This window comes from Phoca vitulina, unplaced genomic scaffold (genome assembly GCF_004348235.1).
Source record: "Phoca vitulina isolate PV1807 unplaced genomic scaffold, GSC_HSeal_1.0 scaffold36, whole genome shotgun sequence".
Lineage (NCBI taxonomy): Eukaryota > Metazoa > Chordata > Mammalia > Carnivora > Phocidae > Phoca > Phoca vitulina.
The window spans coordinates 17486222-17509445 of NW_022589739.1; the positions used below are offsets into that span (position 1 = coordinate 17486222).

Genomic DNA, 23224 nt, shown 5'->3' on the forward strand with positions numbered 1-23224 from the left:
AAGAATAGTTAGACCTAACACACCTATGGACACTGCACAAACATAGTGAATACACATTTTTCTCAAATGCACATGGAAAATTCTCCAAGGTAAACCATGTGCTAAGGCATAAAAAAGAAGTCTCAACAAATTTAAAAGTGTTGAAATTATGCCAAATATGTTTTCCAAACATGGAGTTAGACCAGAATCAAAAACAAGAAAATTTGGAAAACTCATTTATATGCAGATATTAAGTGACAGACACTGAAATAATCAATGGTTCAAAGAAGAAATCTCAAGGAAAATTAGAAAATACTTTTAGATAGATAAAAATGAAAACATAAAATATCAAAACTTAGGGGATGCACCTAAAGCACTCCTTAAAGAGAAATATGCAGCTGTATGTAAATACTTGTATTAAAAAAGATGACTTGTATTTAAAAAGCCTAACTTTCCATCTTTAAAAAACAAAAAAAGTGGTGCGCCTGGGTGGCTCAGTCGGTTAAGCATCTGCCTTCAGCTCAGGTCATAATCTCAGGGTCCTGTGATTGAGCCCCACATTGAGCAGGGAGCCCGCTTCTCCCTCTCCCCCCTGCTCATGCTCTCTCTTTTGCTATCTCTCTCTCTCTCTCAAATAAATAAATAAAGTCTTGTTTTAAAAAACTGGAAAAAAGCAGACTAAACACAAAATTAATAGAAGGAAGGAAATAATAAAGATAAGTATAGATATTAATGAAATAGAGAATAGAAAAATAGAGAAAAGCAACAAATCCAAAAATTGATTCTTTGAAAATAACCACAAAATTCACACATCTTTAGCTAGTCTGGCCAAGATGAAAATAGAAAAGTCAAGTAACTAAAATCTGAAATGAACAAGGGACATCACTATCCATAGTAATTTTAAAAAGGATTATAAAGGAACATTATAAATAACTGTATGCCTACAAATCAGATAATCTAAAGGAAGTGAACAAATTCCCAGAACAGAAACTATTGAAACTCAAGAAAATCTGAATGGAATTATAACTAGTAAAAAGATTGAATTAGGAATTTGAACCCCCCCACCCCCTCCCCAAAAGACCAAGAAAGACACCAAGAGTGCTAATGCACAGAGAAAAGACCATGTGGGGACAAAGAAAAAGAAAAAGAAAAAAAGCAAGGAGGAATCCATCTGCAAGCAGGAAGAGAGGTCTCACCAGACATCCTGCTGGCACCTTGATCTTGGACTTCCAGCCTCCAGACTGTGAGAAAATCAATTTCTGTTTTTTAAGCCACTCAGTCTGCCATATTTTGTTATGGAAGCTTTAGAAGACTAACACAGAAGTCTTTCTCAACACTCATTAACAACTCATTATACTTCCCTTACACCACTTTTTAAAAGTTACTTCATATTAAAAAAAATTACCTTAAAAAATTATAGTTATTTGTATATGTCTTCTCTCCTCTAGGGTAATATTCGTTCCTAAGAACAGGAATCATGTTTTATAAATTTGTATCTTCCTCCCATAGCACCTAAAACAATGTGTTTATGTACTTTGCTATGTATTTTTAAAATGGATATTCAGTATTTGAAGCTGCAAAAATGGATTAGTAGTTATTAATGTTAGGCAGAAGTATCACTTTACTAATATGTTTATTTGGAGATTAAATATGGTTTAAGGACATATATATAGGTGCCAAATTGACAAGGGGTGGACTGTGATGGTTAGTTTTAAATGTCAATTTAGCTAGGCTACAGTACCCAGTTATTCAATCAAATGCTAATCTAAGTGTTACTTGATGGTGTTTTGTAGATGTTAACATCTACAATCAGTTGACTTTTAAATAAAGGAGATTGTCCTCGATATTCTTGGTACGTCTCAACCAATCAGTTGAAAGACCTTAAAAGCAAAACTGAGGTTTCCTTCAGGAAGAAGAACTAATACATTGTTACTACAATGACAACTTCTGCCCAAGAGTTAGCAGCCTGCCAACCTGCCTAGATATTTTGGGCTGGCCGCTCCCCACAAGTACATGAGACACTTCCTTGAAATAAATCTCATAATATGCATGATCTACTGGTTCTGTTTCTCTGTAGAACCTTGACTATTACAATTAACCTTTTAGTTATTTTACTTATAAATACTAGAATTTCTATGATTCTTTTTTTGAAAAGTCTTCCTCTTTATTGCAATTCTGTGTTGAGTAAGTTATTGTCATCGTAATTTTGTTTAATTCTTTATATATGGTTTCTTTAGTTCCCTGAATATATTTATAATAATTTCTTTGAAATCTTTGCTAAAGCAAACATATGGGAACACTCAGATACGGTTTCAGTTGATGAGTATGGTTCATATTTTTTGTTTCTTTGCATGTCTTTTTGTTTAAAGGTTTTATTAATTTGAGAGGGAGAGAGTATGAGCAGGGAGAGGGGCAGAGGGAGAAGCAGACTCCCTGCTGAGCAGGGAGCCTGACTTGGGGCTCGATGCCAGGACCCTGGGATCATGACCTGAGCTGAAGGCAGACACTTAACCGACCGAGCCACCCAGGTGCCCCCGTTTCTTTGCATGTCTTACAATTTTTTGGTCAAAACTGAATATTTTAGATAGTATATTAAAGTCTGGATTCTGATTTCACCCCCCGCATGTTATTCTTTGTACTTAATCACTTGCCTAGACTAAATCTGTGAATTCTATCTCCCATGCAATGTGTGGCCACTAGGATCCATCTTTAAAATTTATTCATTTTTTTAAATTTATTATTTTTATTTATTTATTTATTTATTTATAATCTCTACACCTAACATGGGACTTGGACCATGACCCCGAGATCAAGAGTCACATGCTCTTCCAACTGAGCCAGCCAAGCACCCCTTTAATTTTTATTCTTTTTTTTTTTTTTTAAGCTTGGCTTCCTTGGGGCCTCCTCTGTGTCTGTATAGCTTTGTGTTCAGTCAAAGAAAGATTGTGCTCAAATACCTCATGCGAATAAGACTTTTACTCTGTACTTGTGGGTCAATGTGTGCACTGAGGAGTATGCAATGTTCAGACTGTTTTCATTTCTTGCCTGGCTTTTACATTATTCTAAGTCCTCTTGAGCCATCTTGCTTCTCAATTTTGCATGTGCTGTTGGCTCCACAAGCCCAAAATGTTTGCATGATTTAGGCCTCCTTGGTTTTTGTCTTTGATACATACACTCACAGCATTTGGTCCACTCCGGATATGTAGAGAGCTCATCAAGGCCCCTATGGCTATGTCAGCTCTGAGAAATTCCTGTTAAATCCCTGCCTACTCTGCAAATCCATTGCTTGCCCCAAACAGGCCCACGATAGCAAGGAAGCAGAGCCACCTGCCATCCATATTTGCTTGCCACTGAGATCACCAATTTAATATATAATGCTCTAAATTAATCAAGCCTCCTCTGGCCAAAGCAACAAGACTGTTGTTGATTTTCATATCCTGCCTCAACCAAGTTGAATCTCTGTGCCAACTGAACTGATTGAGGGCATGACAGTAATCCCAGGCAGGAACAACAAGCCATGTTACTGTCCTCTGAAATTCCAGTGGTTTTCATAAATAAGTGTTTCTCAGCTTATAGTATGCCTTTATTATTTCTAGAGTATCAAGTTATTATTTTGAAAGGTTTATCCAGCTTTATACTTGCTTTTTGGAGAAATGATGTGTCAACCTCCTCACTCCATTATGCTGAAGTAAATCTTTTAATTTTATCTCTCAAAAAATATCAAGAATTCCATCCAGTCTGAGAAGTAATGTAGTATCTAGTTTCAAATGATTCAGGATGCCAAGAGTTAGCATTTTACTTTTTATTTATTTTTTTTTAAAGATTTTATTTATTCATTTGACAGAGAGAGACACAGCGAGAGAGGGAACACAAGAGGGATTGGGAGAGGGAGAAGCAGGCTTCCCGTGGAGCAGGGAGCCCGATGCGGGGCTCGATCCCAGGACCCTGGGATCAGGACCTAGCCGAAGGCAGACGCTTAACAACTGAGCCACCCAGGCACTCAACATTTTACTTTTTAGACCTCTAGAGAAGAAGTCACAACCATATAAATGACAAAGATGCTTCTTAACTCATAGGGGACTAGGGTTTACTGCATTTTGTATATAGTATTATATTTTAAAATACATTTTTGTATATAGTATAGCTCCTGTATTTTGGAGTTGTTTCAACCTTACTTCATAACTTATTTAACGTATTTTTCTTTTAATTTCAGAGTTCAGTTAAGTTCCTTATGTCCTCCCCTGAAATTGCTTCCCTATCATGGGGGCAAATGAAAGTACAAGGCTCTACTAAAACCTATAAGGACTGCAAAGTGTGGCCAGGGGGAAGTCGGGCTTGGGATTGGAGAGAAACAGGAACTGAGGTAAGCTATTAGTGTTTGGTTGACATTGCATAAGGCTGACCAAGTGATTTCCAACCTCCTAAGCCATAATGACCAAGTGAAAGTAACTATTCCTGTTATTCCTCTCTCTCTCTCAATGTAATGCACATACCACTAACTCACTCTTTTTTTTCAAAGATTTTATTTATTTATTTGAGAGAGTGAGCCAGAGAGAGAGCAAGCAGGAGCAAGGGGAGGGGTGGAGGGAGAGGGAGAAGCAGACTCCTCACTGAGCAGGGAGCCCCATGCAAGCTCCCTCCTGGGACTCCAGAATCATGACCTGAGCCGAAGGCAGAAGCTTAACCAACTGAGCCACTCACGTGCCCCCTAACTCACCCTTTTAAAGTATGCAATTCAATGGACTTTTTATTGGCATAAACTTGTGCAATATTTACCAGTGCTAATTCCAGAATATACTTACCACCTCAAAAGGAAACCTCATAACCATTAGCATTCACTCCCCTTTATTCCCTTTCTTCTCTCCCCTCAACTCCTGCAACTACTAATCTACTTTTCTTTTTTAAAGATTTTATTTTTTTAAGTAATCTTTACACCCAGTGTGGGGCTCAAACTAAAAACCTGAGATCAAGGGACACCTGGGTGGCTCAGTCGGTTAAGTGTCTGCCTTCGGCTCAGGTCATGATCCCAGGGTCCTGGGATCGAGCCCCGCATCGGGCTCCTTGCTCTGCAAGGAGCCAGCTTCTCCCTCTCCTCCCCGTTTGTACTCTCTCACTGTCTCTCCTTCTCTCTCAAATAAATAAATAAAATCTTAAAAAAAAAAAAACAACAACCCTGAGATCAAGAGTTGCATGCTCTTCCAACTGAGCCAGCCAGGCTCCCCTAATCTACTTTCTTTGCTATAGATGTGCTTATTCTAGACTTTTCTTATGAATAGAATCATTCAGTTCTCTTAGGTATATACCTAGGATTGGAAATGCTGGTCATATGACAACTCCAGATTTAATCTTTTGAGGAACTGCCAAATTGTTTTCCAAAGCAAACGCACTATTTTAGATTTTAGAGTTTAGGAATTTTGAAGGTTCCAATTTTTCTAAATCTCTCCTCACTGACACTTAGTATTGTTTGTTTTGTTTTGTTTTTATTATATATCATCTTGGGGGATGTGAAATGTTATCTTATTGTGGTTTGAACTTGCATTTCCCTTGTATTATACTTCCTCCAGTATTCTCACTGTGCCATGGCCAAGATAGAGGTTGGGTGAAAGAAGAGAGCACCTGCCTCCTGACCACATTCACTTAGGACTTAGTCTCAGCAACAGACAGCTGGGGGCGGGATGAGAAACACTTAAGTCCTGTTTCTCCCAGGAACAAAGCCTTCCAGCTGGTAGCTGAGGCAGGAAACAATTCTGTGTTCTTGGCTGCAGCAGTCTGGACTGGAGTCTCCACCTCACTAAGCTGGGGGGTCGGAGCACGGTGGGGGGGGTGTCAGGCAGCAGTCTTCCTGAAAAACCACAGATACTCACCTCTCCTACCAAATATTTATAGATTTTCCTGAAGAGATGTTTCTCCATTTGCTGTTTGCTCTTAGGATAATTTCCAAAGGCTTTGAGTGGTTTCTTTTTTTCCAATTTTTTTTATTGGGGTGGGTATAAAATTTGTTTTTGTTTTTGTTTTTTCGTGGGTTTTTTTAGTTTTTCTTTGCTTCCTTTAATAATTTTCATTTTGGAGCAAGTCATAGGGCTCTTCATGCTGTAATGATGGAAGTGGATCCTTCAGTTTTGAAAGATAATTTTGCTTGATACATAATTCTTGGTTAAAAGTCTTCCTGGGGTGCCTGGGTGGCTCAGTTGGTTAAGGATCTGCCTTTGGCTCAGGTCATGATCCCAGGGTCCTGGGATCAAGTCCCGCATCGGGCTCCCTGCTCAGTGGGGAGCCTGCTTCTCCCTCTGCCGGCTGCTCCCCCTGCTTGTGCTCTCTCTCTCTCTCTCTCTGACAAATAAATAAATAAATAAAATAAAAATAAAAGTCCTTCTCTTTTAGCACTTTGAATATGTCATCCCACTTTTTTGGCTTCATCGGTTACTAATGAGAAACCAACTGTTAAAGGTTCCTTGGACTTGACAAGTCATTTCTCTCTTGCTACTTTCAAAATTCTTTGTCTTTTGCTTTTGACAATTTCACTGTGATGTGTCTACACGTGAATCACTTTGAATTTATCCTACTTGGAATATATTGAACTTTGTGGATGTGTACAGTGTTGTTTTTTGTCAAATTTGGGGAATTTTCAGCCATTCTTCAAATATCCTTTCTGTCCCTTCTATCTCTCCTCTCCTGTGATACCCATTATGAGTATATTGTAATGTTAAATGGTAGTTCCTCAGGTGTCTGAGGCTTTGTTCGTTTTCTTCATTCTTTTTCCCTTTTTCTCAAATTGGATAATCTCAATTGATGTATTTTTCAGTTTTGCTGATTCTTATCTGCGATTGAGCCTGTTAGTGAAATTTTCACTTGGTTATTGTACTTTTCAACTCCAGCATTTCTATTTTGTCCTTTAAAAAATAATTTCTGTCTCTTTATTGATATTCTCTATTTTTTAAGGTATTGTCCTCATACTTTCCTTTAGTTCTTTGAATATGGTTTCCTGAAATAATGATTAGACAGAGGTGTCTTTATATGCCTGCAACCAGTAGGTGTTCCAGTGTTTGTCGAGGGGCTCTATGCAATTTGGGGTATGTAGTCAACACTCAGCCAGGCTGTTTAAAATTCTGCCTATTTCTTACTTATGTAGAGTCTCAAGGTCAGCCAGAGTGGTGAACTTAGGGCTTTCTCATGTCATTCCTGAGCATGTGCACAATCCTGGAAGTGTATTGCCATTTCAATACCAAGGTTCATATCAGAACTTTTCAAAGCCCTCTCTGGACATCTCATTTCCCAGTTTTCCCTTTTGAGTTTTTTGGTTGACCTCTTGTTTGCCCTATTGTCCAATGCATCAGGCAACCACATTGTTAAACATTTGTCTCTGATAGTTTTGGACAAACTTCTTTGGGTGTGGCAGTGGGGGAAGAGATTTACACTGGCAAACTCCAAGTCAGATAAAATAAAGACAGCCTATGAGTTGGGTTGTCCAGAGAACCATCAGACAGGTCAAATAATGACAGTTTTTTGGGAGTGGAGGTTTGAGGGAGTTTTGATCCATTATTCCATCTTGCGTGACTTCCAGACTGGTAGTTTTCACTGTGATTGTTGCTTTTCAAGGCTACCACAGAACTGGAGATGGAGTAGATTAGGATAGGGGAAGTTAAAATTGCACAAAGCTCACTTTTCAGCGATCTTTTTTTTTTTTTTGTAATCAACACACCCTGAATTACTGGAAACCTTTGTTAACTTCCAGAGAACAGAGTAAATTTATTTTTACACTTCTTCCATTATTCTCATTGCTTTTATGACAAAGAGGATTTTCAGAGGTTCTTCACAACAATTTCTCTGGTATCACTCAGAAATTACTGTTTTGGGGGTGCCTGGGTGGCTCAGTTGGTTAAGTGTCTGCCTTCGGCTCAGGTCATGATCCCAGCGTCCTGGAATTGAGCCCCGCATTGGGCTCCCTGCTCAGTGGGGAGCCTGCTTCTCCCTTTGCCTGCTGCTCCTCCTGCTTGTATGCTCTCCCTCTCTCTCTCTGACAAATAAATAAATAAAACCTTAAAAAAAAAGAAAGAAAGAACTGTTTTGGATTCATACTTATGCAGTGGTATGTTAGACATGGCTTTCACTGGCTTGTGAGAATTGATTGTTAAATTTTCAGGAATTTTGTAAGCCAGTTTTTAGACACATATTTTAAATTATATAAATTTACTTAAATAAATCATTTAAGACACAGGTAATATATTTAAAATTCATTATTCCTAATTATTTTACTACATTCTATGCTTTTGAAATTATTTACATCCATTGTTATCTGTATGGTGAAAATAGTATATATGTGCTACTGTACATCTCTTATTTTTTTTAAAGATTTTATTTATTTATTTGACAGAGAGAGACACAGTGAGAGAGGGAACACAAGCAGAGGGAGTGGGAGGGGAGAAGCAGGCTTCCCACAAAGCAGGGAGCCTGATGCAGGGCTCTATCCCAGGACCCCGGGATCATGACCTGAGCTGAAAGTAGACGCTTAACGACTGAGCCACCCAGGCACCCCTGTACATCTCTTATTAACTCTGCATTCAATGATGTCACATTGGTATCTTAAACATGGTGGGAGTGTTTTACACCACAGAAATTGGGAAACACTACATATTGGGTTTTTTTGTTTTGTTTTGTTTTTTGTCTTTGTAACTTTATGGCTTTAAAAAATTTTTTATGGCTTTAAAAATTTTATTATTAAACATAAGAAGTTTAATTCATTGCAAATTATAAAGAATAATAGACCTGTGTACTCATATTCCAGTTTTAAAAATAAAATCTTAGAAGTTTGATCTCTTTCTCTCCACCCTTATCAGTATCCTGAATTTCCTTTATACTTTTCAAATATCTATCTGTATCCACAACCCATATTTTGTATTGTTCTTCATATTCAAATTTTTATATTAATGGTATCATCTATTGTCCACTTTTTTTTGTGTTGAGGTTTTATTCCACTTTTGTCTCTTCTTCTGGAAGGTGTGCATTTTATTTCTATTCACTTAGTGGTTATCTTTAAAATTGTAATATATTAGGTTGAACCACATGAGATTGACAATATTTTATAGATAAAGAGTTGGATTTAGGAATTTCATATAGTTCATCCTAATAAAATCTTAAAGTCTAAAATTAATTCTTATCTTTACCTCAGTACACTTTCCTCTCAACACTTCCCTTCCATCTTACACGTTATTGTTATCCAATAATTCAGTTCCTTTAAAAATAGATATTTTCTTACTTTCTTATTTAATTAAGATACTTTGTTTTTTAATCATTACAATCAGTGTTTGCTTTTATTTACCCACATGTATACCAATTTCCTTGCTTATCACTCCTTCTTGCAACTTGGATCAATTGTGGATCAATTTCTTTCTTTCTTTTTTTTTTAGTTGATATCCTTGCAGATTCCTTTAGTGAAGGTCTGTTGATAAACTCCATTTTTGCTTGTCTGAAAAGGTTCTCATTTATTAATTCTAATTTTTCTGGGTGTTCTAGTTGACAGTAATTTTTTATCTGTGGGAATCCTGAATGGTCTGACTATGTCCTTTTTGACATTTGTCCTGTCAAAGACATATTTGTTTCTTCTCGGCATCCTACATTACTCTCAATATGGGACAGCTTTTAGTTAATTTCCTGACTGGGGGCTTCCCAGATCAGGCTGATAGTGTACATTTGAACTGCAAAGTGATGTGTAGGCAAGTTTGTGATTATAAATTCTCAAGGGACACATTTTTCCCCACACAGAGCCCCAGCTGGCTGAGGCAGACAGGTTTCCTTGTCCTTTTCCTGGATTTTTTTTGTCAATTATTTTATTGAAGATGGGTTTAAGAAGGGCACTCTGCACATTTGGGAGGGGTGTCACAGTTCCATTGTCCCACCTTGCTCAAGTCTTATCTCCTAGTCTCAGAGTGTCTCTTCAATTAACAAGTCAGGAAAGAACAGATGTTGGCGAGGATGCGGAGAAAGGGGAACCCTCCTAAACTGTTGGTGGGAATGGAAGCTGATGCAGCCACTCTGGAAAACAGCTTGGAGGTTCCTCAAAAAGTTGAAAATAGAGCTACCCTACGACCCAGCAATTGCACTACTGGGTATTTACCCCAAAGATACAAATGTAGTGATCCTAAGGGGCACCTGCACCCCCATGTTTATAGCAGCAATGTCCTCAATAGCCAAACTATGGAAAGAGTCCAGATGTCCATCAACACATGAATGAGTAAAGAAGATGTGGTATATATATACACAATGAATATTACAGCCATCAAAAAAATGAAATCTTGCCATTTGCAATGACATGGATGGAACTAGAGTATATTATGCTAAGTGAAATAAGTCAATCGGAGAAAGACAATTATCATATGATCTCACTGATATGAGGAATTTGAGAAACAAGGCAGAGGATCATAGGGGAAGAGAGGAAAAAATGAAACAAGATGAAACCAGAGAGGGAGACAAACCATAAGAGACTCTTAATCTTTGAAAACAAACTGAGGGTTGCTGAAGGGGAGCGGGGGGGGGGGGCTGGGTGATGGACATTGGGGAGGGTATGTGTTGTGGTGAGTGTTGGGTGTTGTGTAAGACTGTTGAATCACAGACCTGTACCCCTGAAACAAATAATACATTATATGTTAATTTTTAAAAAAGAAATTATATGAATTACATAAATGAAAAAATAGTTGAATATTGAAAATCTTAGCATATGAATAGATTAGTATAACTCCAAATGTATGTAATTTGTAAACAAAATGATTTCATACTTCTCTTTTTTCTAGAGTATCACGTTCTATGTGACATATACATCCAATGATAAAATTTCTCATTAAAAATTACAATTAAAAAAAAGGACTATAAGAATAACAAATGCCCCAGTGTTACTTCAGTGTCAGTTGACCATTCTGATTTTCAACTATCTCTTCACTTTTGGCCTCTGGGAATTTCCCTTTCCTTTGTGAGCTCAGCTAAGCATTTCAAGGGATGTTTATTTTTATCCAGCATTTGTAGGCATTTTGTTTAAGAAAACTTTTCTCAAGTTTTATAGTTTATCACATTATAAACAATTACACCTACATAATCTGCATAGTAAACAGTCATACCTACATAATTGAGCTCCACAGAAAAAGAGAATTCCAGCACATTCTCTTTGTTCATGCCTTGGTTTTGAACCACATGTACTCATTGTTTTGGTCCAGACATCTAGTTGTTTGTTAGTTACCAACCTTGATCTTAAAAAAAGGAATAAACCCGGATTGGTTAAAGGAATGGGAGGGCATTGAGATATAGAAGGGGCAGAATGAGAGAAGGCTGAGGAATAAGAAGACATAATGCTTGTTAGCCAAATGACTCCATTGGATTATTTTATAGAGTGAAGCTAGAGAGGTGTAAGAGTAGGCAGTAGTATGATTGACAGAATGTCTGCAGAGTTGAGTTTACATCTTATTCAATGGACAAGGCATAGCCACTTGAGATATTTATGCAGGAGACTGATGTGTCTGACAAAGATTATCCAGATTATGGCTGTAAGATATATGTGTGTGCCACATTGAAGAGATTTTCTTCCTCCTCAAAAATGGATTTAACACTATATAGTGTACTTTTCCCACATAGGACTGTATGAATTAATATTCCTATTAACCTTATCCTTTATTTAAGGAAAATTAAGGACAGAGAAGTTATATAACTTGCATAGACACAGAGCTAAAAAAAAAAAGTGAAATCAAATAGTAAACCCAGGTCATATTCTAACTTTATTTCCCATTCCTTCCTATTACATCATAATTCTCTTACAAACTTTAAGATTAAAAACTACAAAACTGAAAATAAAAAACCCTATAACACTGAGGAGGTATGATTGATGATAATAGGAAAATGGGAAAGGGTTGGCATAAGTTTAGTTTTTATCTTTAAAGTTTTATTTGTCAGTAGAATAAGCAAGAGGAGGTATTCTCGAAGACTAAATGTTCTAGTTGGAGGGATTAAGGGCTGGCAAAGATAGAGGAAAAACCGAGGTGTTGATCTGGAGCTCACCTATATAGAGGCAAAAGGACATGGAATCAAAGCCATGGAGTCCTCACTGATATAATGGAGACGATAACATTGCCTACTTCGCAGAATTGATCTAAGGATTAATGTACTGTGCTGGATGTGATGTAGGCACTCAGTAAATGAAGGTGTTATTGTTAAGTCAGTAGTAGTGTGGGTGGAAATGAGACTGTTGAAAACTATTTAGAAGGTGAAATTGACAGGATAAGGTGATTTACTAGATTTAGCAGGCGAGGGAGAATTCTAGCATGGATAAATGGGTACATGGTGGGCTGTTCATTGAGATTGGGTATATCAGAGCAGGAATTAATGTGTTTGTGTTTGGGGGAAAGGCTGAGTTGAGAAACTGGAGTATGTTGAACCTGAATTTATATTAGGGCTTCTGGATAGAGATATGTAGTAGACATTTAGATTCATAAGTCCAGGCACTGTCACATTTTAGCTAGGTAACCTTAAACAAGTTATTTAGCCTTTCTGTGCCTCATTTTCATCATCTGTAAACGGAGAATAATAATATCTGTTTGTCATAGGTTGATGTAAGAGTATGGCATGAGTTGGGAAGAATAAATTTTTTAAATGTATGCAACTTGCCTTCATGCAAATTCATTCTTTTCTCTCAGTCAGTATTTCTCAGTGTCATTCATGAATCTCTTGCATCACAATCACCTAGAGTGCTTGTTTAAAATGCATGTTCTTTATCTCCCTCATTCTCCCCACCTACTCAATCAGAATCTCTTGGGGGTGGGACCTGGAAAATAATATACTTCATGGGGTTGCTGTGAATACTAAATATGTTCATCTTTGTAAAGCTTCTACCACAGTGCCTTTTACATAGTAAATACTTGAATTTTTAGTGATACGGTTCCAAAATTTCCCTTCAATCACATCTCCTATATTTAAAACACACCCGAAGACCTAGTTATTCCATACCAAATACTTACTCCCTTACAAATTTACCATGATCTTTCATTCCTTTGTACCTTTGCTAAAACCATTTTCCTTTACTTGGAATTACCTGCTTCCCTTTATACCTGATGAAATCTTATATATCCTTCAATTCTTAGCCTTTGTATTATCTCCTCTCTGAAGCACTTCCTGACAATCCTTGTGAGAATGAGCTGCTAACTCTCTTCTCAGTATTTCTGTAATACTTTGTGCCTCTATTATAGCACTTTGTGCAGTCCACCTGTATTATAATGAGTGTGTATTTATCTGTTTCCCTCATTAAGTGGTGAACTCCCTAATGGCAAGAGCTATGCATTTCAGCACAGTGCCTGTCTGTAAAGTGGGATCTCAATAGATGTTTGCTGCATTTAATTTGTCGTTATAGATATCATTAAACATTCCTTTTTTATTCTTCGTGACATTCCCTCTGAGGAATCACATTGTGATTCCTTTTTTTTAATTTAAGCTTTTATTTATTTATTTGAGAGAGAGAGAGAGAGCACTAGCAGAGGGAGGGAAAGGGACGGGGGCAGGGGGCAGAGAGTGGGAGGGAGAGGGACAAGCAGACTCCATGAGGAGCCCCAAGTGGGGCTCGATCCCACAGCCCTGAGATCACCACCTGAGCCAAAACCAAGAGTCGGATGCTTAACCGAATGAGCCACCCAGGTGCTGCTTGTTGTGATTCCTTTTTAATTAGTTTAAAATGGGAAGATTTGGGGGTGCCTAGGTGGTGCAGTCAGTTGAATGTCTGACTCTCGGTTTTGGCTCAGGTTGTGATCTTGGGGTTGTGGAATCGAGCCCTACTTTGGGCTCCAGGCTTGGTGCAGAGTCTGCTTGGGATTCTTTCTCCCTCTCCCTGCCCTTCCCGCTTGTGCTCTCTCTCTCTCTCTCTTTAAATAAATAAATCTAAATAAATAAATAAGAGGCACATTTTATCATCATTACATAATGGAAATATCAAGAAAATCTATTGTCTTCAACTACTGTTCTTAAAATAACAATACTAAATACTATTGTTAAATAATACTAAATACTACTACCTCCTCCCAAATCGCTACCAATCATTAAACAACTATTATGTGTGTGGTCAAATACAGCTTTTCCAGGATCACACAACTCATCATTTTTGGAACTAAGATTTGAACCTGAGTCCTACTCTAAAGCCCATACTTTTCTACTGTCTCATACTGTCCTTGCTCATTTCTATCCTAAAGCAAAATTGTCTTATGGGAGAAGACTTTTCTATGTGGAAACATACATGGGTCATTCATTTATATATTCTTTTATTAGGGTGAAAGGAGTCAAGAAGGAAAATATAACACAAGTTTAAAATTAAAAGAAAGCCAAACTGGGGCACCTGGGTGGCTCAGTCAGTTAAGCATCCCACTCTTCATTTCAGCTCAGGTCAGATCTCAGGTTGTGAGACTGAGCCTTACGTCAGGCTCCGCACTCAGTGTGGAGTCTGCTTGTCTCTCTCCCTCCCCCTCTGCCTCTCCCCCTTCTCTCAAATAAATAAATAAATAAATAAAATCTTAAAAAAAAAAACAAAAGCCAAACCAATTACCCAAGGACTTTACTCCAGCTTTTAATTTTGAAAAATGTTTAACCTAGGGACGCCTGGGTGGCTCAGTTGGTTAAGCGGCTGCCTTCGGCCCAGGTCATGATCCCAGGGTCCTGGGATCGAGTCCCACATCGGGCTCCTTGCTCAGCAGGGAGCCTGCTTCTCCCTCTCTCTCCCTCTGCTTGTGCTCTCTCTGTCAAATAAATAAAATCTTAAAAAAAAAAAAAAAAAGAAAAAAGAAAAATGTTTAACCTACATATGAATAGCACAATAAATTCCCCTACACCCTTTTTTTAAAAAAAGAAGATTTTATTTATTTATTTGTCAGAGAGAGAGAGAGAGAGAGAAATAGAGAGCAAGCGCAAGCAAGGGGAGGGGCAGAGGGAGAAGCAGGCTCCCCGCCAAGCAGGGAGCCCAATGCAGAACTCGATCCCAGGATCCCAGGATCACGACCCAAGCTGAAGGCAGATGCTTAACCAACTGAGCCACCCAGGCATCCCTCCCCTATACCCTTAATCTAATACTCTCAAGTATAACAATTACCATATTTTTTTCTCTAAACACACACACACACACACACACACACACACACACACACACACACACTTCCTCCCCACCCCAGAATCATTTGAGAGTAAATGTCAGATATCATATTTCAGCATTTCTTTCCTTTTTCTTTTTTTAAAATATTTTATTTATTTATTTGACAGAGAGATATACAGCAAGAGAGGGAACACAGGCAGGGGGAGCGGGAGAGGGAGAAGCAGGCTTCCTGCCGAGCAGGGAGCCTGATGTGGGGCTCGATCCCAGAACCCCGGGATCATGACCTGAGCCGAAGGCAGATGCTTAACAACTAAGCCACCCAGGTGCCCCCATTTCTCTCCTAAGAACATGAACATTCTCCTACATAGCTACAATATCATTATCATAAATAAGATTATCTTTGGTAAAATAGTACTATCTAATATATAGTCTATCTTCAAATTTCCCCTGAAGTCCCAAAAATGTCCTCTATAACTTTTGTTGGTTTTGTGGTTTTATTTTTATATATAATACAGGCAATAGGTATAGAGTTGACATAGTTCTCAGAAAGTTGTAGAATTGACCAGACCAGAGGGTCTGGTGCTCAGGGTAGTGCTACCTAAGGAAAGATAGATGTGCTGAGCTATTCCTAACCCTTTCAGCTCTTGCATTTGTTTGCTTTTGCTTTTGTTTTCCCATTCACCTTGTAAACCTGGTTGACAACAGAAGGCCTATGTTGAGCTTCTTCTATGTTGAACCTCTTCCCCTTTTTTTAAATTTTGAAAATTTTCACACTTACATAACAAATTGGAAAAAAAAAAAATAAGCACTTGTATACCATCAATCTACACTCACCAGTTGTTAACATTCTGCCACATTTACTTTATTTGTCTCCCTCTGGCATACACACTACCCCTCTCCTTCTCCCTTTTTCGATAATTATTTTTGCTGAATCATTTGAAAGTTACTGACATTGTGACACTTGATACTTCATATGAACCCTAAATACTGCAGCATGTATCTACTAAAACAAAGCCATTCTACCAGACATTATCATAAAATTATACTCAAGAAACTCAGCATTGATATAATATTAAATAACATCAATTCCATAGTCAAATTATAATAATTGTTCCAATAAAATAATATGTTTTATGACTTTCCTTGTCACTCCAAGATCCAATCAAGGGTCATGCTCTGCATTTTGTTGTGATGTTACTTTTTTGTTGTTGTTGCTGTTGTCATGTTCTTTAGTCTGTTAATCAAAAACCAGTTGCTTCCCATTTTTTCTCTTTTATGACATGGGTATTTTTGAAGTGTCCAGGCCAGTGTTTTGTAGAACGGTCTACAATTTAGATTTATCCAATTTTTTTCTATCATGATTAGATGCAAGTTAATAATTTTTGGCATGAATGCTTCACAGGTGGTTATATCTTCAATGTATCACATCTGGAGGCAATGTACAGTCAGTTTGCCCAGGTACTGATGAGGTTAGGTGTGATCATGTGGGTAAGATGGTGGTAAAGGTACATTTTTCCATTTGTAATCAGTAAGTAATCTGTAGAGTAATAATTTGAAACTTTATAACATCTTGTTCCCCAGCAACCTTTTCAGCCAGTGGTTTTAGCATTGACCACTGATCTTTGCCTGACTTTACTAAATTAGTGGTTGCAAAATGATGATGTTTCTGTCATTCCTTCTACATTCAATAGCTGGATTCTTCTGTAAAGACAAGCTTTCCTTTGGCCACTCCTACCATTTTTAGTATCACTATGGGCTCCTATTATCTTTTTTAATTTAATGTATGCTATGTTCGGAATGTGTGTGTCTCCCCCAAATTCATATGTTGAAATCCTAACACCTAAAGAGGATGGCATCAGGAGGTGGCATCTTTGGGTGCTTAAGTCATGAGGGTGTAGCCCTCATGAATGGGATTAGTGCCTTAGAAAAGAGGCTGCAGAAAGATCCCTTCCACCACATGAGAATAGAGAAGGCACCGGCTCTGAACCAGGAAGGACTTCACAAAAACTCAGTCTATGAGATGAATGGATAAAGAAGAGGTGGTATATATATACAATGGAATATTATGCAGCCATCAAAAGGAATGAGATCTTGCCATTTGCAACGATGTGGATGGAACTGGAGGGTGTTACGCTGAGCAAAATAAGTCAATCAGAGAAAGACATGTATCATATGACCTCACTGATATGAGGAATTCTTAATCTCAGGAAACAAACTGAGGGTTGTTGGAGTGGGGGGTGGTGGTGGGAGGGATGGGGTGACTGGGTGATAGACACTGGGGACGGTATGTGCTCTGGTAAGCGCTGTGAATTGTGCAAGACTGTTGAATCACAGATCTGTACCTCTGAAACAAATAATGCAATATATGTTAAGGAAAAAAAAAAAGGTAGCAGGAGGGGAAGAATGAAGGGGGGGAAATCGGAGGGGTAGACGAACCATGAGAGACAATGGACTCTGAAAAACAAACTGAGGGTTCTAGAGGGGAGGGGGGTGGGAGGATGGGTTAGCCTGGTGATGGGTATTGAGGAGGGCACATTCTGCATGGAGCACTGGATGTTATACACAATGAATCATGGAACACTACATCTAAAACTAATGATGTAATGTATGGGGATTAACATAACAATTAAAAAAAAAAAACTCAGTCTATGATCATGGATTTCTAGCCTCCAGAACTGTGAGAAATAAATTCCTATTGTTTATAAGCTACCCAGTTGGTGGCCTTTTGTTATAGCTGCTTAAATAGAATTAGGTAATGTTTTAATTCACTGCCATTAGTAATATTTTTGAGGTTTAAATTGTCCCAAATTTGGCCAGTGTTCTTTTGACATGTTCCCATCAGTTTTTTACCACTGCCTTTGTTTTTTGGCCCAGCAAGATATATATATATCAGCCATTTCTTCAAGGAGCCCTGGTTCCTTTTAGTGAAGAATGGTATCTAGAAATCAAGAGCTGGGTATTAGGTGTGCTCATTGTCACTGAGATGTCACTCCATCAATACCCTTTCAGTATACAGAGCCATAAAGTGTGTGTGTGTGTGTGTGTGTGTGTGTATATAAAATGAGTTCATAATGATACCTCCAGTTTCATCCAGCACCTCAAGATTCTTTTATCCCCCCATTCCATATCTGTGCCTTTCTTCTCACACAGAGAACCCTAATTCCAAACCCCATCAATGTAATTACTTATTTGCTGTGCTCTACGATACACACAGAACAGTTCTGAAACCACTACACCAATATCACTACCAATATCAAGATCACAGAATAAAAATCAAGATCTTTATAGGTATTTTTGTACTTGAAACACGTCCCATTTAGGCCTACAGTCAGAACACTCAAAAAGTTAACTTCATTTATCTTTTCTTTTTGTTGTATCATCAATTTGATACAATTGAGTTCATTTGTTTCTGTTGGCATACTGTTTTAAGTGTCCCCCTACATCCTGTCTTTGTGATTAAGTTTTTTGAATATATAAAACATGTACATGGTTCAAAAGTCAAAACAATTATTTAACAAGGTACACTTAGAAAAGTTTTACTCCTTTCCCTATCTCTTCCATCCCATACCTCCTTCACTCCAATAGGTCAGTAATGATTTTTATTAGTTTATGGTTTATCTATTCTGTATTTTTTTGAAAAAATAAGCAAATACACACAAATACACACCCACATACATGCATACATTTTTTTCTTATAACTCCCTTCTTACACAAAAGGTAGCATACCTTGCTCTTTTTTTTTTTTTCTGTCACTTAATATATAATGAAAATCAGGGTATCTGTTCATAGAGATATTTTTTTCTTTTATACAGCTGCAGAGTAATGCACTATGTGAATGTGATATTGTTTATCCAGTTTATCCTATGGATGGGCACTTAGATTGCTTTCAATATTTTGCTATTATATATAGTGCTACAATGAATAACCTTGTATATATATATGGTTTTTTGTTTTGTTGGAGGTGTATCTTCAGGGTAAATTCTTAGAACTAGGATTGCTGGTTAAAGTATAAAGGTAAATGTAGACTGATTAGATATTGCCAAATTCCCCTTTATAGAATTTGTGTTATGTATTGGTATTACCAACAATTTATGAGAAGGCCAATTTTGAAATGTGGAATTGATTAAAATTGTTAGTAAAAATGAACGCATTTTCTATTGCTTTCTTTATTCTAGTCAAAGTTGAAAAACAGAATAGAAGATGGAAGCTACTGAGAATGAAAGGACGGACTCTGGTGATTTTTCAGTCTTTCAGAATCCTCTTTTGGAGCTCAAACAAATTAATCCAGCATCCAAAAATGAATTTAGCATGTACTGTCATAATTCAAATTTTAAAATATATAGGAATTGCTTATGGGGTGCCAAGCATTGTCTCAAAGCCTAATTTACAGATAAATCACCTGTCTCTACCTTCAAGGAGCTGTATGGGGGAATTAAGCAAAGAGAACATTGTAGTGCTATATAGTATATGAACCAAAAGAGTTACAATGGGAACAGAAAGGAAGGAGCACCTAAGACTGCCTGAGTGATTTAGGGGAGTATTCACAGAAGGTGTGATCTTTGACCTGATTCTTGAAGGGGATGTTTCCTGGGTAAACAAAGGAATGAGCAGGGAAAATATGTACATAGACATAGAATTGTGGGGGGAAATGCTAGAGTAGAATCATGGGAAGAGCACCTCAATTGGTCACCAATATCTACCAACATTTATTTTTACAGGAGGTTCTATCATATAGGTAGTTGGGGCTAGATAGACATATAAGGCCCCTCCAAGCCTTAGATCCTATCACTTTAAGACTAATATGGTAGACTTGAATCTTATTCAGGGATTAAATTTTAAAGTTAGCACTTAACGATGAAAACTGCTTATAGTCAAATCCTTCCAGAAGATTCCCTTAATTTTAGAACATACATGTCATCTTCTATACAGGACCAGATAAAGTAGTTCCCTTGCATTTAGGGTCCATGTTATATGAAAAATGAACATTGTAGGTTTAAACACTAGAAACACACTTGGTGCGACAAAAGGTTCACACTGGAGGCAGCAACTAGGAAATTGAGATAGAAGGAATAACAGAAGCATGGCTGCTATCTCATTTCAATCCACGGTATATGCTCTTTGAGTAGAATGGCTGAGTTACCCTTACTATTTAAATGGTTCCTGCTCTCTTTTTCTAAAAACATATAGTTGAATTCCCATAAGGTGACTGTCTCTATGGCTCCCTGGTGTATATTCTGCATATAAGACATAGTCCCTTGCGGGCCCCTGGGTGGCTCAGTTGGTTAGGCGACCGCCTTCGGCTCAGGTCATGATCCTGGAGTCCCGGGATCGAGTCCCGCATCGGGCTCCCTGCTCAGCAGGGTGTCTGCTTCTCCCTCTGACCCTCCCCCCTCTCATGTGCTCTCTCTCTCTCTCTCAAATAAATAAATAAAATCTTAAAAAAAAAAAAAAAAGACATAGTCCCTTGGGGTCTAGTGTAGTTAACTCCCTAACATCTATTCTACCCCAAATGATTCATCTAATCAGTCATGGTTTAGTTTGGGCATGGGTCTGTGGATCAGTTAGGTTAAAGGCTAAGCTGCTGTAATAGAAATCCCCAAATCTAGTGGCTTAAAGAAGATAGAAATATATTTCTCTCTCTCACATTAGTGTGGCCCGCCTGAGCTGGGGGCAGGGAGGACAGCTCTCGGGGTACTGCCAGGGGCCCTTGGTTTTTTTCTCTGTGTTGCTCCACCATCCTGTAGAGCATTTGAATGGTGGCAACTAGTTGTAGCCATGCTGGAATTCTAACTCGAAAGGAAGGTCAAAGAGAAGAAAAGCTCACACCCGGTGTTTTAAGGCCCAAACCTAGATGGACCCATTTTCTTCTGCTCATATTGCACTGAAGCTTGTACTGGTGATAGCATAGTCCCACGGCCGTAGCCAGTTGCAAGAGAGAACAGAAAGTGGAGTCTAGCTGGGCGGCCATATGACCCCGGGTGGAGGCAGAATGGATTGGCAGTCTGTCACTTGCCACTCTGAGATGTGAGGGCAAGTCTGTTAATGAGCTTTTGGAAGATATTTCCACTCTTCTAAACCAGTAAAGAAGCATGTTACAGGACCACGTATCTGTTTTTCATATTTCGATCATTTTAGTTGTATAAAATCTGTTGTCCTTGCAGTTCTATGTATTTTATATTGTGCATTTAAAAATTTTATTTTGAGAAGGGGGCCGCAGGCTTTGCCAGATTGCCAGTGTAGCCTGTGTCACCAAAAACAAAAACAAAACACAAATAGGCCTCTGCCCTGGCAGAGACGGGAAGGTCTTTTAAGAGGCTCTTCATTCAGGCAAACGATAATGAGAATGTGACTCAGGAAGGGTCCACAGGGGACAGAGACCAGAGATCCTTTAACCTTCACTCACAGAATCTGCTTTTATCAGCAGCACAGCTAGATAACAGCTTTGCCACTAACCGTTTATTTCAGCAGAAGGAAATGCTTCCTTGAAAGTGTAATTCAGGAAGGTTTTCTCTTCATATTTAACATAAAATAGGAGGAGATGTGCCAGCCATCTAAGATGCCACTCTGTTGTTTAGCTGCTATAATGGACGTTATTAGCTGGACATTTTCCCACAATTAATAGTCTTCCCCCAAGAAAAAACAATAAGCTTTTACAACCTCACATAGTGTGACGGAAAGCCTCTTAAAGAAGAGGAACAGACTCAGACACTCACGCAGGGAAGAGAGCCTTAGTGGTTTGCCCCAAGGGATTGGAAGAAGCAGAGGAGGGGCTGGTGACAGGTTGAGGACACCTCAATAACAGGCCGATGCTCCAATCACAGGCCTCTGCACAAGGCTGTGAGTAATCACCCCCCAATGCCTGGATCCACAGGCTGTTGCCGAGTTATCTCTCACTGCTCTCTCTGACACCCTGGGCGGGCAGTACAGCACACAGCAGCCAAATTTGTCACTTGAGTTCCATTGATCCAGCGACTCTGATGGGCTGCGACTGTCTTCAGTCTCTGAATCTCCCAAGGATTATGGTTTTGCACTCTCACTGACCTTTCACTTGATTTTGAGCAGTGGTCTTGTTTCCTTATACTAGAATGTGAGCTCTTAGAGTCTGGGAATCATGATGCTCCTCAAAGTAGATGCGATTCTTTGTTAGATGAAGCAATCTTTCGATATTTCAGTTAAGTGCGTTTACTTAAGGAAGGTGAAGCTCTCCAATCCTGATTTGTAATTCTATTAAATATTTACCTTGGTCATAGCCCCAGAAAAATATTTTAAGTTCTGTATAGCATAACTGCAGCTCAGGCTGGTTCTAGGATTGATCACAGGCCCATTGAACTAAAAAGGCATCTAATCTAATCCTCTTACATTTCTTTAAGAACCAATTATTGTAATCACGTGAAAAAATAGCCCCTTTTTTATTTTGCCTTTTAAACATCTATGAATGGAAATGACGTTAGAGAAAAAGAATCTATCCTCCCCCAATCTCCTGTGGTGTTCGTGGAGAACAGTAAAGCTTGAGGCAGAGGTACTGTTCAGAGCCACCGGGGCCCTAGCTCTGCATCTTCTCCCAAAAGGAGGACTATACTCTTACTGCAGATCGGTTTGGTTCACTCGTTGACATGCAGGTGTTCCAACTTAGAACGCTCTTTGATAGTCCCTTAAGCGTAGGCTCATACAGTCTTAAGTGTCAGTTCCTTAGGAAGATGCTAATGACGTAAGTCTGAATGTAAAAGCGTATTAGTGAGAGAGACTGGCTTTGTTCTCAGCTCTGGAACATTCACTGACTGGGTGAAGAATGTCAGCAGCACTTGCACACTCCATAAGGAATCAAGAGCCATGGAGAAAACCAGCAAAGATATGCTGCGTCTGCCCCTGCTTGGTGTAGCCACCTGTCTTCTTTTAAGTGTTGTTTCCTTGGCTAACTAAATGAGGAAGCAGGGAGTATGTGTTTGTGCCTGTATGTGGTCTCGTCCTGCTAATCTGTAACCTGCCTGTACTATATACTTTTAAAAAAATTATTTATTTTGAAATAATTTCAGACTTACTGAAAAGTTATAAGAAGAGTGAAAAGAGTTCTCATTTTTACCGAGATCCAAATGTTAACATTTTATCATATTTTCTTTATGATACTATCCATCAATAGATATTTTT

General features: G+C 38.4%; 1 protein-coding gene across 1 annotated transcript in view; it reads left to right on the forward strand.

Annotated features, from left to right (window-relative positions):
- Positions 1 to 23224, forward strand: part of AAMDC (adipogenesis associated Mth938 domain containing) — a 40247-nt gene that overhangs the window by 7952 nt on the left and 9071 nt on the right. The window contains exon 2 of the mRNA XM_032427252.1: positions 4193 to 4342. Within this exon, the coding sequence (XP_032283143.1) occupies positions 4211 to 4342 (132 nt within the window). The 5' untranslated portion in view covers positions 4193 to 4210. The remainder of the gene's footprint in view (positions 1 to 4192; positions 4343 to 23224) is intronic.